Source organism: Pararge aegeria, chromosome Z, assembly GCF_905163445.1.
Source record: "Pararge aegeria chromosome Z, ilParAegt1.1, whole genome shotgun sequence".
Taxonomy (NCBI): Eukaryota; Metazoa; Arthropoda; class Insecta; order Lepidoptera; family Nymphalidae; genus Pararge; species Pararge aegeria.
The window spans coordinates 10,473,927-10,493,541 of record NC_053208.1 but is presented as its reverse complement, the minus strand read 5'-3'; the positions used below and the strand labels follow the sequence as shown (position 1 = coordinate 10,493,541).

The window sequence follows — 19,615 nt, the reverse complement described above, 5'->3', positions numbered from 1 at the left end:
TTAATGGTGGTAAAATAGTTGGTGGAAGTTTTTGCTGATTTTATTATTAGGCCTACAAACCTGACTTTTAGGGTTTATAGGCCCTATAAGTTCAGAAAATATTTTATACAAACCTACCCCTAAAGGTTTAAAACAGGGGCTGTAAGTTTGTATATAAGTCTTATGTTTTCGAGGATAGAGTCACAGAAATTCGTATGTAGGTAAGTAATAATTAGTGTTGCCCAAATGCAAGAACAAGACGAGACTTAGCCAGTCTTGGTCTTGGTCTTGCGCCAATACACCTGGTCTTGGTCTTGGTCTTGGTCTTGCGCTCTCAGTCTTGGTCTTGGTCTTGGTCTTGCAGCAAGAGTCTTGCAAGTCTTGCAATTACCTATTAGTCTATTACTATTTATTAAAGTTTACTTTAAATCTTAGAAAAACGTATTAGAATTGGAACATTGTGAGCTTGAATTAACATAGCCATAGTAAAGATCAAGCAGATTAATAAATAACTGAAGATTTGATAAGAAATTCGAAAAATCAACTGACCTATATGTCGTTTTCCATGGAAGTAACTGTTTCTTAATAAACATTTATGATTTATAAGCTTACATTTGCTAAAACATGTAAAAAAACAAATTAATTACAATAACTTGACTGTATTTTAAAGAACAATACTTATCTGTCTAGAAAGAGATTGAACCCTCAACTTATAAGAAATTTAATAAAAGAGTTTTACGATTTATCATTTATTTGAATAAAGCTGAAGAGTTCGTTTGTATGTTTGATGACAGAAGTTTTAAAATAAATAAATAAATCCTGAACGTCACTATACCTCCAAAGTTACTATTCCTCGTGGACGAAGTCGCGGGCACAGCTAGTAAATACTTACTCTCATCATCTCTCTCAGAGATATTCGAACACTTTTTTGCTATTTTTTCTTGTAAAAACTTAAGAAATATAATGACTAAATGTACAATAATAGTACCTAAGTAATTAGTTTAAAACCATATAAGTAATCAATATTATAATTACTTACTAGAATGAATTATTATGACATCTACTACCTATCCTCACCATTTTATCCTAATCATAATACTACTTGCGTGATCAGTATAATGTATTCATTTTCATTCTAAGCACTCTGAAACTTATTTATTCTTTGGAACACCTGTAGGTACTCTTAAAATTCGAAATTATTTTGCATGAATAGTGTCAAATGTTATGATTTCGGCGCGGCGGCAACGATTGTTTTAGATTTCAAAAGAAGCCGCCGGCGCGTGTATCATAACCATGTACTTCCGAAAAGCGGCAAATTTCTTTGAGAAGTACAAAACCTTTGATGCCGCATTATCAAAGTGCCGATGGTTAAAACATAACTATGCATGCACTCAGTTTGATTTTAATAGATATTTTTTTATTCGCTATGTTTATGGTATTAGTCGTAATGCGCATAGGTCCAGTTTTTCATATTCTTTGATATAGTTTTTTGCGTCTCATAGAATTCCTAAGCGTACCTACCTACCTATACACCGAACTGTTACACCTAACTACTCCGTGAAATAGCGCTAAGTCCTAGCTGCAAGACGCAAGAGTCTTGCAGGCTATGTCTTGTTCTTGCTCAAGTCTTGCACGGTCAGTCTTGGTCTTGGTCTTGCTAAAAATACGCGGTCTTGTTCTTGGTCTTGGTCTTGCAAAAACGCAAGAACAAGACCAAGACTGCAAGACCAAGACTGAATTTGGGCAACACTAGTAATAATTAATAAAAAATACTTTTACCAACAACCAAGGGATGAAAGTTTCTGCTGATTTTTTTTATGACATAGTATACATACCTGAAATTTATAAAATAGGTTTCTTTAGCATGAACATTAGTTGAGAAAATATTAAGATTAACTATCATTGTATGTGAGGTACTGCCTAGAAGCCCCTTTTTACCCTTTGGGTAAGGAACCCATAAAAGTTTCGATCCTAGAATAACATTTGGGACAACCGTGTTTATTATCGCTTATTCTGTAAAGTACCTAATCGTACCTTACTAGGTTTGCAAGAAGTGCAAAGCGGAGGTTATTACATCTTCGACATAACTCGCTAAACTCATGAGACGGTCGCAACTTTGCCGCCACTTCACGAAGTAGCAGCAAAGTATGTCACTCTCCGGGCTCATAAACTATCTCATTACAACGAACCTAAGGTACTTCATAAATACATCGCTGTCTCTGCAATTTTGCTTTGTTCTGTGCGTGATTGGAGTTGAAACTAACAAACACACTTTCGCATTTATAATATTACTAGCGGTCCCTCGCGATTTCGACGACTATGAGTTCACCTTAAAATAAATAAGTAAAATAAATATACTACGACAATACACACATCGCCATCTAGCCCCGAAGTAAGCGTAGCTTGTGTTATGAGCACTAAGTTGACTAATGAATATTTTTATGAGTAATATGCATGAATCCTTAATAATATAGATATAAACACCCAGATAATGAAAAACGTTCATGTTCATCAAACAAACATTTTCCAGTTTTCGGAATCGAACCCACATCCTTGGGCTAAGATAGCATGGTCGCTGCGCACTGCGCCAATCAGCCGTCAAAAGATAGTAATATTATGTTGTGGAGGACGGTTTTTATAGGGGGGAAAATTTTAAAGGAGAACAATTTCTATTATTTTTTTCTTATTTTAACATTTCTCAATGAGTTGCGTGGCCGTGGTGGCTATTAGTCGAAGCGTGATGTTACTCGTATAGAGCCTTAAGCCGGTAACCAGACTATCCAACAAAAAGAGAAAAAATAATACAATGCGAACCAACAGTTCCTGAGATTAGCGTGTTCAACCAAACAAACTTAAAAGCTTCATAATATTATAGCTGACCCGTGCCCACTTCATTGGGATTTAAACATTTTTACTCTTGATGAAATTACGATTGTGCTTTGGTTTGTAGCGAGTGCTATGATATATTTCCTGATTTCCAAATTTGGAAGGGTTATATTTTGACTGCATATGTATGTTTGTATTTGCATGCCAATTTGGCTGTAACGTTATTAATTGGTACCAATTTATTATACGGTCCTGCAGGAGTTCCAACCCAATATAAGCCAATATAGATTATTTGTAAATAGATTGACATGTTGAACATATAAAAAACCATCTAATAGAATTAACATCACTGAGAAGATTGCGACATGGTCGCGGTTCTATACCTATGTCTTATTATCTCTTTAACCAATCGTCTTATTTATATGCAATAAAAGGTAAAATTAAAAGTCTTTTGTTTTAAATACTAATGTCTTAAGTTTACTTACTTCGGTAAGAATTTAATTGAACATTATTATTGATACTGTGACCAATAAACATGATCTAAATATTTAATATACCTTTTCACTTGCTATAAAAACTACTTTCTGCTACTTAACTTACTTTACTTTATATTGATCGCTGATTTTTTTGTAGACATTACCAAGCTCTATAGTTGTAGAGTTGTCCTTTTCAACAGAACCCATCGTAAGGCAACATTCGTAAGAAACTTTTTCCTTCGACCTTTTTTTCTCCGACTTTCTCCGACTACCACGAATAATTATTTTCAGTTTTCAGGTTAATATATAGCCTATGGCAATCACAAATAAAGTGGCTTTATATTTTTGATAGATCTTGTATTATTTCACGACGTTCTTAATACGTTCATGTTAAGGTATACCAGCCGCTCTTACCGCATCGACGTAGTCGTCTTCCATTTCAGCGTATGGTGCAGCTATAGTGCTGCCACTCAAGGAGTCGTGGAAGGACTGCGGCGCCGGTGAGTTTGCAGGTGGTTGCAATATCGGAGACTCGTGGAGTGCCATCTATTGAAAGAAAATAAACTGAGTAAGTACTAGGGTAGAGTCTTTATTATTCTTTACCCATTGAAGGCCCACAACAGGGCGTGGGTCCCCTCACAGAATGGGAGTTTAGGATGTAGTCCACCACGCTGGCACAGTGTGGATTGATATACTTAAGTCTTTAAGAAGATTATGGAGAACTAACAGTTATGCAGGTTATTTCACGATGTTGACGTTCACCATTAAACCAACGATATTTAATTTTAATTGCTCTAATAAAAACCAACTTAATTCTGAAAAGTGCGTGCCGGGGTTCAAATTCGGTATCCCCGACAGGAACGCTGAAACTTTAGATGAACCTTTTAGAGCAAAAAGTGCTAGTAAGAGCTTTATAGCATTACACTTTTAATAAAAAATTGTTTGCGGGCGGTCTGATTATTCATGCTATTTTTAGGAGTTTTGATATTAATCGACTTTTCTATTTATGCATTTCGAGGATCAATCCCAATGTATTCCCATATGATTTTCAGCATGTCTGTTTCATGCCTCGTATTTTACCATTTCATTCACGGGTTATTATGTGAATATATACTATTCTTAAGTATGCTTGCTTGTCTATCTCCTAAGTAGCTGAACCGATTTGTATGAAATTTTGTTTACTAATTGGGTTCCTGGATGGTATGAAACATAGAAATAACCTAGGGTCCGCTAGTTTATATATAAGATGTCATTGAGAGTGGGTATTTTTTTCAAGTTATTTAAGCAAAATTTCAAAATGATAGTTCTGTTCTGTTCTCATCTGAAGTCATGCGTATTGTGATTCCAAGAAGGACGGTCGGGGTATGTAGAAGGTTTTAGTCCGTAGGTCGCGGAGTGTTGTACTCTAAGCGAAGTCGGGCATGTTAAGAGGTATTAATCAGATCTGTTGACATCCATGAGGATTTCTTCCTACAGTAATAAAAAAAAAAAAGGTTGTTCAATCTGCCTTTATTTAGGCTATGATGACAATGGGGCTACTTACATCATCAGCGAATTCTTCTTCTTCCAATTCAACTAATGATGCCAACGGAAAATCGTAGGTTAGTGGCCAATCCGAGTCGTCGTTTTGGGTATAGTTTAAGAGGTCTTTGGAAGAACCTGCGATACAGGCGGGGTATACCGACTGGCTGTGTAAGGATGGGCTGTCTAACGGGGAGCTGCTAAAGGAGTGTTCATTAAACGAAAGGTCATTAGAAGTGTGGTTATTCGATTGATTATTTATAAGTCCTTTCAGTGGATCGTCCAGGGCCATGGGCGATTCAGGCGGGTATTTTCTGGGTCGAAAAATCTGCAACAAAGTAAAAAATGTTTTATATCATCTTCTTGGCAAGCTCTCTGGTGTTGTGGTATTTAAAAGGTTAATTTTCAGTCGGGATAGTTTGAGATTTTTTTTTTTAATTACTTTTTTTTATAGTGATAGTTGACGGATAACAGATGGCCCACGGCGAAAGCCTTCCTAAGCGGAAAACCATCGCCTAAAAATAAATATAAATAAATATACTACGACAATACACACATCGCCATCTAGCCCCAAAGTAAGCGTAGCTTGTGTTATGGGTACTAAGATAGCTGATGAATATTTTTTTATGAATGTAATATACATAAATACTTACAATATACAGATAAACACCCAGACACTGAATAACATTCATGTTCATCACACAAACATTTTCCAGTTGTGGGAATCGAACCCACGACCTTGGACTCAGAAAGCAGGGTCGCTGCCCACTGCGTCAAACACAAAAACAAGGCAAGGCAGGGCATGTAAGAAATTCGTCCTGTAACAGACCACCCTGCGTCCATCTACCTGAGACATAGGTGTTAAGCCTCATGTGGCTGTAATCACACCGACAGCCACGCCTTTCAGACCAGAACTTTACATGGCGGTAGTACTTCCCCGGACGAGCTCTGTCAAATAAAGCCCTACTACTACCATAATGACTGTCGGCCGTGGGCCGATTGGCGCAGTGGCCAGCGACTTTGCTTTCTGAGTCCCAGGCTGTGGGTTCGATTCCTATAACTGGAAAATGTGTGATGAACACAAATGTTTTTAAGATTCTGAGTGTTTATTTGTATGTTATAAATATTGATGTAAATTTTTCAAAAAATAATCGTCAGTTATCTTTGTACCCATAACACATGCTACGCTTACTTTAGGGCGGCTTATTATCGTAGTACATTTATTTATATTTATTTGTTTATTATTACTAATTAAAATAATGGGGCAATTCTTCTTTTACTAAAACGCGTTTTCATATTACTACTGCTTCGGCACTTTCTATAAGGCGAAGAAAAGCGTCGATTTTCCAGACCGCGCTTTATCACGACAGTCTATTTCATCATCATAATCATAGAATCCCATTACCGGCCTACTACAGGGCCGAGTTTCACCCAGAATGAGAAGGGTTTAGGCCTTAGTCCACCACGCTGGCCATTTACGGATTGGTGGAGTTCACAAGCCTTATGAATTATGGCAAGCCTTAGAGAATATATGGAAATCTAACAGGCATGCAGGTTTCCTCCCGATTTTCACCGTTAACAGAAGTGATAATTTATTGCTTAAAACGCGCATAAGTTATTAAAGTTAGAGGTGCGTGCCGGGGTTTGAACTCGGCTTCCCGAAAGTGAAGCCAAACTCCTAACCGCTAGGCTCCTATTAAATATAAACAGGGCCTGCAGGGCACAGGTTTCCTCCTACAATGAGAAGGGGTTAAGGCCGTAGTCCACAACGCTGCGCGCGCTGTCTCAGTGCAGATTGGTTGACTCCGCATACCTTTGAAAACATATCTAAGCCATGCAGGTTTCCACACGATTCTTTCCTTACGTTAAAATTCACATACCTTAAAATAGTTAAGAGGTGCGTGCTGGGATTCGAACCCGGCCCCCCGAAAGTGAAGTCTAAGTCCTACCCACTGGGCTATCACCGCTTTTTATTTAAAATTAAATATTTCGTGTTATTATTTAATGCATGTAATTTTTATTTATTTAACTTAAGCCAAATTAAGTATGCTTGACGTTGAAAAACAGTTTGGGATTGCATACAATATTTTTTACCATACCGATTAAAAAACTCATGGTTGTCCTTGGCAGGGCTGTCTTCATTTTCAAGGGGTGCGGTGCACCCGGGCGCAGAGCCCTAGGGGGCGCATGCCGACCGCCAACTTTGATATGATACCTACCTACTGAACCACACGAGCGGAGTTGCGGGCTCAGCTAGTTTATAATACATCATAGTTATTGTTACACACATTCGTATCCATTCGAGATGTGTGTTTCGAGAAGTTAAGCATACTTATTACTTAGAGTTAAAAATGATGTTAAAATAAATATCTTAAGTAAAAAATCTGGCCACTCAAAAGCACGGAAAATATAGTTCGATGCATAGCTATTGAACAAAATATTTTATTACGGCTAAAGGGCTTCTTTATTAGATTCTTAGATTTCAGAGATGATGAATAAATAAAAATTAAAAATTTCTGTTTTTTTTGCTGAGGTAATAATTTGATGTTTTGTTTATTCCTCGGTTGAGTTTTGTTATGCTTAAAAACAGTAAGATATTTCTAAAAGATTCAATACTAATGGCTTTGAGGTAGAAGTGGGTATTTACTTATCTCGATAAACGTTTATGCTCACAGCGTTATCATAAAGTATAAAGAAATACATTATTCAAACACAGAGTTATTTCAATAATAAAAATATAGTTAGGTTATGCGGAGGTGTCCAAAGAGGTATTCTTATTTTACAGGACCCTAATGTTAAATATGCATCTATCGTAAGCAGCTTGCAGTTCATGGGAAGATCGAAGGCACCAGATCGGTTACTAGATGGGCGGATAGAAAATGGGCTAAGATTAAAGTAAGTAAGTAAAGACTACAAATACAACTCAAGGACAGTGGAGATCCAACTTACTTCAAATATCCTTTTGTACTCAAATTTAATGCATATCAATGATAGGTCATACACCTCACAATGATAGGCAACTAAAACTAAGTACTTAAACAGAAATCAAGATGAAGAAAAACTTTATAGCACGCAAAACATAAAGGAAAAGAGACTAAGAAGTTTGAAGAAGAGGACATTTAGGCATGCAGAAGCCTTATTGCTGCAAGAAATCTCTTATAGGCAACCTTTGTAGATAGGTCTTTACAGCAAGACAACTGTCTATTTAATCAAAAATTATTTTCTAATGCAGGTGAAAGTATTGTCTGCATATGATTAATAAAAATGTAGACGGAAAGAAAGAATGTTTTAAAAATAATCTACTGACTTGGAGACGGACCGGGTCATAGGTTACTTTTAACACTAGAAGCACCAGAAAACTGTTTAAAAAAAATTAACCTTGCAGCTTGCGTATACTACATAACAGCACGCCCAAAATTGACAAAATTTTGCATATAGATACTCGTAGCTCGCATAGGATTCTTTTTATCCGGGTAAAATAAACGTTTCCCACGGGATTTTTATTTAACCGGAAAAAGTGCGGACGTAGTCGTGGGATAGCTAGTTACAACGTAAAAGCTTCAGAGCCAATCCTTTTATAACTGAAAGTGTTAAAATCTAGTGCCATATATCGATATAGGTACTGCCATTTGCATCAAAACATGCGTCAAAAGGACAGCTTTAAGTGCCCAACACACTGAGTGTATTTTGCGCTGCGTACCGCGTACGATACGTCACATAAAGTCCGCAAAATCTATATGTGTACGTCATCTATACGACTGATGTGACAATTTGCATCCATTCGATGGCCATAGGACACTTAATCAAGGAAAATCACCCGGCAAGAGTTCTATTGGTGTCGGGAAATAGCATTTGTAACGTGGGTATAAACGGCTACACCTATCACCTATTGGTAATTGGATGAGCATAGCTAGTTTCTACGCCGATTTAGAGATTAGGCTATTCTGGCAGCACTGTCAATAGCGTACATTATTTTACCATAAGGTATGAATGAAATTTTGCAAATAAAATATCATCTTCTAATCAGTAAGATATTGTGCATCTCGGTGTACTTATCGGTATCTACTTGAAACAAGGTGTGTTGATAAGGAGCATTTTTCGCTCATCGGTTAATTTTATTCGATCGTACGTACGGATATAAACATTTTTTTAAATTCTATTACATGATAGCCTTGACTGCAATCTGCCCTGCTGATAAGTGATGATGCAGTCTAAGATGTTAACGGGTTAGCCTGTTAGGAGTATGGTAGTTGTATTAAATCCATACCCTAAACTTTGAGAATTTGTATCTACTAATTATAAAATATTATTGTATTACATCAAGTAAGTGAACTATTGTGTTCTTTTTGAGAAATAAATGTCTTTAAGCCGAAATCGGTTTTTAAGCCTATACCGTACTGTAATGCTAAATCGCTTAGCAGCACGTCTTTCTAGTTAGAGTGGTTACCAGCTTTGGCCGAAGCCTCGCACCAGAAGAGACCAGAGAAGATACAGAAATAATAAATTCCCAAATTGACCCGGACGGGATTGGAACCCGGGAACTTCCACTTAAAACCACTGCGCTCACCGCTGCGCTAGAAAGGTCTTCAAGTATTAATTTCAAAACTCACACTATGCAAATACTCTTAGAGCACGGAAATAGAAATTTAAGCACATAAAAAATTTTGTTCACACAAAGTGCGTAGTCTTTGCAAGTTCGACGTCGAGGTCTGAATGAATTTAACACACCCGCAGACATATTTATTTGTTTGTATAGACGTATTGAAGCGCTGATAGCCCAGTGGGTAGGACTTCGATTTCACTTTCGGGAGACCGAGTTTGAATCCCAGCACGCACCTCTAACTTAAACAAAGCAATGAAACACTTACTTCAACCGTGAAGGAAAACATCGTGAGGAAACCTGCATACCTGAGAATTCTCCATAATATTCTCAAAAGTGTGTGAAGTGCACCAATCACACACTTTTGAGAATATTATGCCCGCAATTCTTTACTGATGCTAATGCATGAGTGAAGAACTGCGTGCTAATAAAATTAATACTACTTTTAAAAATACAAACCTGTCTCCGAAACAAAATAATTGAGCATCACACACCCTTTGTATGTAATAACACTTTGAATTGGTACGTCTGTACTTCATCATCATATCAATCCACTACCAGCCCACTTCCACAATGAGATATGGTTAAGAACATAGTCCACCACGCTGGCCCAGTGCGGATTGGTGGACTCCAAACTCCTTATAGAACATTATGAAGAACTCCCGGGCATGCAGGTTTCCTCACGATGTTTTCCTTCACCGTTGAATCAAGTGATATTTAACTTACTTAAAACGCAACTCACTTAGAAAAGTTAGAGGCGCGTGCTCGGATTCGAAACCGGGCCCCAGAAAGTGAAGTCGAGCTCCTACCCAATCCGCTATTACCATTTCTAAAGTGGTCCGTATATGAGAAGAATTAAAGGCCACTAGCCTGTTGTAACTAGCTTGTTGTAGGAATGTTCTTTGTACAAAAGTATCGTAATTTACCGTTAAATTTATGTTGTGAAACATTTTTCTTTCAATTAAGAAATTTTATTTATTACACAGAACTCTACACTATCGCAATATAAAGATACTTCCATATAATATAAGTAATATAATATCCAACAATCATAAACATTAAAGCACACCCGAAATACTAATTAAAATTCGATTATAGTTATATTTTACACCCCTAGTGCACGGGTGTTACGGGATATGGCTGTTTTATTAAACCCTAATCAGAAGATCGCATCGATATAAATGTAAGTCTTTGGTTGATCGGTTTCTACGCGACATAACAACGGAACGCTCAATGGTATGGCTACACGTCTAAGCCAGTAGGGTGGTAATAAGACACGGTCAAAGCCTCCCACCAGACCAGACCAGAATTTAAAACTTATATATTACAAATTGCCCCTGCAGAAGTTCAAATCCGGGACCGCTCACTCAGAACACAGCACTCAAAAGTTACTACTGCGGGAAGTCGTCAAAATGATATGAACGATTGTCTGTCTCTTCTCTTGAATATCGGATAAGATGATCTTTTGATAGAGGAATTGGCAAAAAGAAAACTTGACGCTAAGAAGACGAGCCCGCCAGCGTCTAATTATTTATTTGTGTCTCATGTGCGTAAACTCTCTCTCTGTCTATTGGTTGCAAGCTGAAATATTATATATTGGGAACTTAAGTACATTGTATGATAAATAGTGAAAAGATTTGTTGATTTTGTTTTGATTTTGTTTGTTTATTTGTAAGTGCCTAATGCGTGCATTAAAAACCTACTTCCCTATAGAAACCTACAGTTTCCGCGATTTTTTAAACACTATTACAAGCTTTTTACTGCATTACAAGCTAGCGTTTGCCTGCAGTCTTACCTGATGGTAAGTGACTAGGTATACCTTACCTGTTGGGAGTAAAGTACGGCTAGCATACGACGAGGCATCTCATTAACATGTCAACCTGCCAAAGCACGGCAATCGACAATAAGAGAAGTTTATTATTTGAATATTATATCCACACGTGTAACGAGATTTCAGTCTGAAATAATGCTATTTGTAAAGCCGAGCCATAAGAAACACTGCTGGTAAGAAGCTGCATGCGTTAATAAAAAAAAATGGTTCGTCATACCTAACTAACGGTTTTTAGTCGATCGCAATATTCGCTAAATAAGTAAATAGATCTTAAAAAAGTCCGCGTAGCCTAATTACCTATCTTTATTTCTTAATTTATATAGCGCAATAACGCGTAATATGTCAATAATAATATTAAAATCAAAAGAAACTTTAAGGTTTTTTTTTCTAGGTGTACAATATTATTCCTTACATTAAAATAATTCTGTCATCATCATCATCATCATCATATCAACCGATAGACTTCCACTGCTGGATATAGGTCTTCTCCAAATTTCGCGGTTTGATGCCGCTTGGATTCAGCGGCTACCTGCAACGCGCTTAATGTAGTCTGTCCACCTCGTTGGAGTCGACCAACCCTGCGCTTATTGGTTCGGGGCTGACATTCCAGCACCTTGGGACCCCAACGTCCATCCTTTCTCCGAACTATGTGCCCGGCCCATTGCCACTTCAGCTAAGTAATAAGTCTGTATTGATGATTTTTTATTTTTTTTTATTTATTTATTTAAGGGACTTTTATAGGTTACCTATATGTCAGCCACATCGTTACACACATAATATTAATCCTAAATAAACATAAATCTTAAACTATAACAATTTGAGAGAATCACCAACGAATCTATAAAGTGTATTGATGATAAAATATAACCTAGAGGCTAATACACTAGAGCCAGCTCTCACTGAATGAAATATTAAGGGCCGCCGCTCATTGTGACTTTTTGCCGCTATTACCAGTGGGGTACATAGAGGGTATGCACAGGGTATGCAGATGATATAAAATGAAGAAAATCTCCAGTATGAGTTAAAAATACTTGCTTTTTGGTACTCTTACAATGCCTACCCATAAGTTTTTTATAACTCGTACTGAAGATTTTTATAATTTTACATCATCTGCATACCCTGTGCATACCCTTTATGCACGCCACAGGCTGTCACCTAATATCGCCCACAATGCGCCAACTGTGAAATGTCACTCGGCGACAAAACGCGCTCATTCCATTGAGCTTATTAGATGGACTTCAATGAACTCGCCGCAATTTGTGGCCGCGCGACCCGTGCACCCTAGAGCAGATTCGCCATATTGGCACGTATCTACAGTGAGCGCACTTCCGTATATCTTTATAGCACTCCATTTGGCGACAGTAACTCAGGGCGACACAAAATAATAATGAGCGGCGGCAAAATTAGTTCGAATTAAATCGTGCGGTTTGCACAAAGCTTCACGAGGGTAGAGTGGTACGTTGATGATCAGATACACGGTTCAAAAACTCTAACTATAATACATCTGCTTCATTTTATTTTTATCACTGGAAATGGAAACAAATTTATAAAATACTAGCTGTCGCCCGCGACTATGTCTGCGCTTGTTTTGAGAGACATGTGGCATTCAATTAGTCCTACTGAAATTTTAAGTTGTGAATTGTTATTAAAAAAAAATACTGGGGCAGTCTTTTAAGAAATTCTTGAATTCGCATAATAAAAAATATCTAAAAAGAACTGACTGATCAGGCACAGCTCAGTTGTCAGCAACTTACAAAGAATAGAAATCGTTAAAGGAAGAATCGCAAATGCATTGTTAATCAATTTATATGCTATGGTTAACGAAGAACATTTCTAACATTTTTTTTTAGTACACTGAAGTCCTTATAAATGTGGCAGCACTTTTTGTATTCAGTATCGCTAAGCCTTAAATGAGGGGTTAGCTGCTGTACGCTGAGGAGTTCTGTCCTCCATCTCCAATCATATTCATAAGATCTACACGAAATTTGGGCAAATATAAACAGATATTATATAAGTACAAAAATAATTATTTAAATCGGTTATCATTTTTTTATTGTAGTTGATGTAAAATCGTCAAACACTTTGATCCCCTCCCCTAAAAGAGCTAAGCTTAATTTCGGGATAAAAAATATCCTATGTTATTTTTAATATCTCCAAGTATATATGTACAAAGTTTCATGATGAACAAACAAACTTACAATCACATTTATAATATTAGCAGGGATAAGGATAGGGATGACAAAAATACCTCAAAAAATTAATAAATAAAGAACTATAAAAGTAAATGTTTTGTTTTTTGAGCATTCCCAATGAAATTTCCCTACTATTCAATATTTTTTTTGAAATTATAAGAACCGTGAGATTTTCCAGGATGGAAAGAATTTTATCTCCGTCTCCGTATGCAAGCTATTTGCTAGCTATCATTTTTTCCATAATCGGTTCAACTATGCAGCCATGCAGAGGTAACAAAGGCTATTTTATAAATCTTCCGCGCAACCTGGAGCATTAGCCAGATACATTTTCAGAATAAAAAGTATTCATTGTCCATCTCCAGGATACTCTTTATGTTCATTTCATAAAGATCGGTGCAGTAGATGCAGTGAGTAGTTTAAAACAAACAAACAAATAAACAAAAACATATTTCGCATTTATAATATTAGTATGGATATCACATGTAAGTCGCGGAATATTTGCGTATAATTTGCCCGCTTTAAGCACTGAATGAATTTGCGATTAACAGGGGATTAAGTTCGATCTATTCCACCAAAAACATTCCCAAGGAGGTTCAAAAAAGGTCGCCCAAAAAAGGTCAACCAAAAATATGACAAAACAAAAACAACAAGTTTACGTTTCCAAGTTTGAAGAAGACATGCTATGCTGTCCTGTCCCCATATAATTATGATACGTGATATGCAATTATGATATGTGAAATATAATTATTATACGTTATATAATAACGGCAAAGAGGGGTGAATCCGCGGGAAGCAACTATATTCAATCGAAGACAATAGAATTTTTTTTGTTCCTTGTATCAATAATACTAAAACCATATCAGATTACTGCAAAAATTCCCAACTGCTCGCTATTTTAAAGCGCCTTGTTTTTTAATCATAATCCACTCCTACACGTTGACGTCTAGTCTGTTGTACCGACAAGTTCTGTGTTCTTTATACTTATAGCAATTTATTGTGCCTATAATTACAAATTTATAACATTAAAAATCAATGGTGTACACTGAGTTAGAACGCCCGTACAGAAATTGGCCACGACCTTTATTTTAAAACTTCCTTAAGGTAGACTTCGATCATTACTTCATGGCTCAAGTTCCATCTCGAACAAGAGATTTTTTTTTGATTTACATTACGATTACAACTTGGCCGTGGGTTCAATTCTCATAACTTAATGAGTTTCAGTGCCTGGGTGTTTATCTGTATACTATAAGTATTTATGTATATTCCAAAATATTCATCAGTTATCTTAGTACCCGTAACACAAGCTACGCTTACTTTGGGGGTATATGATGTGTATTGTCGTAAAGGAAATCATTAAGTTAAGACTGAGGATATAGATGTTAAAGGTAAAATCAAATGCGATATAGGTAGGCGCAACATTTCGTAATGGCCTGTAGTTAAAACGGGTTGAACCGCGCGGAAACTTCCTCCTAGTACCGAATAATTGTCGCATGCTCAGACAGAATTGATAGGTACATATTTATACGACGCTACGCGGCGCGGCGATCCGCTTCAGGACCGGACACAATGATAAAACCGAGCGAACGTTTTTTCCGTGTTTAGACAATTCATCTTTCGTTATTCGAGCTCAAGTTTCACTATGTGTTTCAATTAATTAAATGTTATATATTTTTAATTTAGTCCGCATAACTGCGAATGTCACTTTTATTACAATGCTTTTTGGAAATAATAGGTATACAATAGTGCCGTGCCTTTTAGATACGAACATTAACATGATTAAAAAATAAAACTAGCTGACCCGTGCAACTTCGTCTGCACCAAATCGGTTATTACCGGAAAACACGAATAAAATGTCATTTTCTAAAAATGAATCCTAGCTAGATCGATTTAGTTGGAGCCGATTCCGAGATTCTAATTATATATATACAAGAATTTCTCGTTTAAAGATAGAAGATAATAATGAAAAACAAGTAAAATTACAAATACTTTAATATGAAAAAATCTTTAAAATTATTAGTCTTACACCCTCGCATTTATAATATTTTTCGCATCGCAGACTTATAAGAATTAATTAATTATCGAATAATATAAGTACAGTAAAAAAGGTAAAATCAAAAAATTTAAGACCAGTACCTACACATTTAAATTGGGAATTCTAAAATTTAGAGTATTGACGAATTCTAAAAATCTAAGCCCTGTTTGCTTTTTATAAACACCTCAGGAGAACTCCTTTATGAACATCATTAGTATTAGAGTTTCTTTTTTATTATTTAGTTATTTGGTTATTCATCATATATACGTATACACTTCGCGTACTGTGGCGGATTCTGAAGTCGTAGTTCACTAAATATTTTTCATTAAGTACCTTGAAATTATTTATTTATGCGCAGCGCTAAATCAACGCTAAATTTCACGATAATTTATTTCACAGTGGAAAATAATTTTGCCTGTTTTAATTTTGGCTAAAATATTTGCAATATTGTTGTGTGTACAATAAATTAACACTTATTAATCATAACAATAAAATAGCAAATGCCTAAACATAATTATAAAATAAAAAATGTTAGTTTTAGCTATGAAATACTAATTAAATATAAGTATGTATGCAAATTTAGTCCGTCAATTAAAACTAAAGAAAAATATAAAATCGCAGTGCGCAAATGTATTAAAATGCACTAGAAAGTTATTTTTAAGCAAACACTACAGATTGTATAATTTAAATGCAATCAGTTATCATAGTTATACAATAGTTAATAGGTACTGAATTTAATAATTGCACGCCGATATTTTATCACTTAGGAACTATAATCTGGAACTCAGGCCGGGCAACAAGTGTCACGATAAAAGTTTAAATATTGAGACAATTAAAATGTAAGCCACGTACCTTTTTGGAACCCATTGCATCGCGAATATAGGCGAGATATTTAAACATCAGTAAGGTTTTCGCACTTTATCACTATTTTATAATGTACGAACAGCTGGAACGACCAGCTCAGAACGCGTTCCAGGACAAAATGAGGTCCTATCTGTTGAGTGTTCCAGCTAGGGCGCAGACAGCCCATGGACCCCTCGCCACCCCCGATAAGCCACCCCTTAGTTGCAATGCCAATTAAATATATGCAGTTATAATTATAATTCATATTAATATAATAAAGCTTAAAAATATATTTGTTTGTATTTTTGAATATGTTTACATTAAACGGACTGAAGGTTCCTGTACTCCTAAATATGATTTAGAACATCATATATTAAAGGAAAGGCTGTAAAACATTATGTTACGAGCTCTAGTTATTAGGTTTTTTTTTTTGGTGACTTTATTACACTGTCTTATCATAACAAATACATTAATATTCCTTGTATATCGGGCAGTAGGTATATACACAAAGTGTACAATGGGGTTACTAAGCCAAATCATGTTTTGTAAAAATAACTCCACCAGTTGTTTAAGAACTTAAGGTCTAAGATGGCTATGTTATCAGAAACAGAAAAAAAAATTATGATAATAAAAATGAATCCCAACTTTCAATATAGTGTACATTCTTATACTAGTCAAGCCCTTTCATTGGAAATCCATTTAGAGGGAGTTTGCAAAAAATAGGCGGTCATCTTAGATTTCGATTTTTTATAGTATTCTACTATTTTGTAAGTTGTGGAGAACATGTAATAAGCCATTTCGTGGCGGCGGCCATATCAAAACACAGCTAAGAACACTCCCGACTAAATCACCTTTCAAACAAAGAAAACAAGTTCAAAATTGGTTCATCCGTTTGGGAAATACGATGCCACTGACAGACTCGTACACACACACACGACACGACAAACTTATAAAACCCCGTCGTTTTTCGTCGAGCCCGTGGGTTAGTAATTATTATCATCATTATATCGATCCATTACCGGCCCACTAGTGGGCACGGGTCTTCTCCCACAATAAGATGACGGTTAAGACCATAGTCCACCACACTGACCCAGTGCGGATTGGTGGACTCCACACAACTTTGAAAACATAATGGAGAACTCTCAGACATGCAGGTTTCCTCGCGATGTTTTCCTTCACCGTTGAACTTAGAAAAGTTAGAGTTGCGTGCTGGGATTCGAACTCGGGTCCCCGAAATTGATGTTGAAGTCCTTTCCACCATTAAATTTTGAAGTTATCGCGTATTTAAAAATTAAGTACTTAACCTTTAAAAAACAGTTATTTTTAGAGATTATTTTTAACAACTTAAAATATGCTTTAAAAACATAAACAAACGCGGACGAAGTCACGGGCAACAGCTAGCATAGGTATTTTTTTAAATTACGTAGAGGTTTTTCGTAACGTAAACTTTGTAGTCATTTTTTACATAAAAAATGATGTAAGTAGTTTAAAGGCATTTTGTAAACGGACTCTTTTCATATGACCCCTCTTGACCTCTAAAATCGGTCCAACCAATGCCGAAACAAATACGGGAAAATTCATTGATATAATGAGGTACGGAACATAAAAACGTTTGTTTACTCCTGCAACTCCTAAATAGAATGAACTTGCTCATATAAAAACAAAACTTTAATTGCTCTTTGGAATTAGTATCGTACCAAATACCAATTATAATTTCTTTCTTAAAGGTTGGTATATCAAAATATTGGAAAGCCCGTATCTATACCAATTAACAGTCATAAAACCCTTAAAGTACATACAGGCATTACAGACGGTCACCCAAAGGCAAGTTGGCTGAAAAAAATAATCATAATGTATCCACACTGTTGGTTGTCCTTTATAAATAAATAAATATAAACGAAATTTCATACTCCTCCGACCGAGAAATTTTCCTAAAAACAAAGTTTTTTCTTCACATATTAACATATCTAGATTTCTTAGTTTCGTCACGGAGTATCAGCTGCCTTCGCGGATGTACGGACATAACGCTATGTCCTAAATGTCTGATTAAACTAATCCTTGTTGCATTCGTGTACATTTCAATGGTCGAGGGGTCTAGCTAATCCACTATTGTAAACTAGATACATTGCGTTGCAACACTAATTGCTACAAAGCACAAAGGCACTGAGTGAGGTATACTAAATCCGTTTGCCATTTGATATAAAGGTATGACTGTTTATAATAGTATTACTTCGGACGCTAATTAACGAATTTGAAATGAACAACTGTAAAGTTATACTTACTGCCCTGTGGCAGTTTAGGATTAATAAGGCTGATGGCGCTTTGTTTTGGAGTACGAGGACGGTGCTTTTGTTAGTTTGTCATTATATAATACTCTAGCTGTTACCTGCGACTTCGTCGGCGTTTGTTTTTATTTTAAATACCCCGTAGGAACAGTTTATTTGAGAGATGTGCGGCAGTAGCAGCAGCAAAAAATAGGCGATTGTGTTGGGCAAGCCAATTTAACTGGTGTCAGTAAATGGATAGGACCCACTTTGGAGGTTTGAAGCTTTTATCAGTAACAACGAATAGTGACCGTTAAATTAAAAGAGAAGACACTATAATACGTTTTTTGTAAAAAGCAAAAAGCATACTGTTGTAGTTCTACAAATATTATTAAGTTGAGTATATATATAGTTTATACACTTTATTTGCACACCCAAAAATACAGAAGAAGAATAAAAAAAAACACAGACATACAAAAGGCGGAATATATATATATATATATATGTATATATCCTTATCGCTTAGTAGCGATCTCGGCCAGGCAACCTTAGTATAAAAGACTGCAGGTTGTGCATGATTAAAAGAATACATACTTATAATACATAATATAATAAACATTAAATAATAATAATTAACTAATTATATACTTAAACATATCATAAGTACATATATAATAGTAAACACTACAAGTCGTCTTTAATGTAAACTAAGTGATTTTTGACAGCTATCTTAAATATATCATGTGATTTAGACTGCCTTATGTTGTTGGGGGCGCATTCCACAGCTCAATGGCTTTCACTGTAAATGTGTGCTCGTAGAACTTAGTTCTATGAAAAGGCAGAGAGTCTCTCTGAGTCAGCGCGCGACACGCTCTTAAATAGGATTGCACTCCCAGAAAAGTGAACTTCGCCTTAAGATAAGAAGGAGTTTGTAAATGAAATAATACACAGTATACACAGTAGTACAATAATAGACGGCGAATAGGTAGCCATTTGAGGTTTTTTTTAATTTCGGAAACGTGGTCATATTTGCGTAGTGTAGGCCAAGTAT

The 19,615-nt window shown here is 36.0% G+C and overlaps 1 protein-coding gene across 2 annotated transcripts in view; it reads right to left on the bottom strand.

Annotated features, from left to right (window-relative positions):
- Positions 1-19,615, bottom strand: part of LOC120636450 (tetratricopeptide repeat protein 39B-like) — a 49,653-nt gene that overhangs the window by 11,225 nt on the left and 18,813 nt on the right. For both annotated transcript variants that reach the window (XM_039907930.1, XM_039907931.1), the window contains exons 2-3: positions 4,825-5,130; positions 3,696-3,827 (exon numbers count right to left, since the gene is read on the bottom strand). In XM_039907930.1, the coding sequence (XP_039763864.1) occupies positions 3,696-3,827; positions 4,825-5,094 (402 nt within the window). In that variant the 5' untranslated portion in view covers positions 5,095-5,130. The remainder of the gene's footprint in view (positions 1-3,695; positions 3,828-4,824; positions 5,131-19,615) is intronic.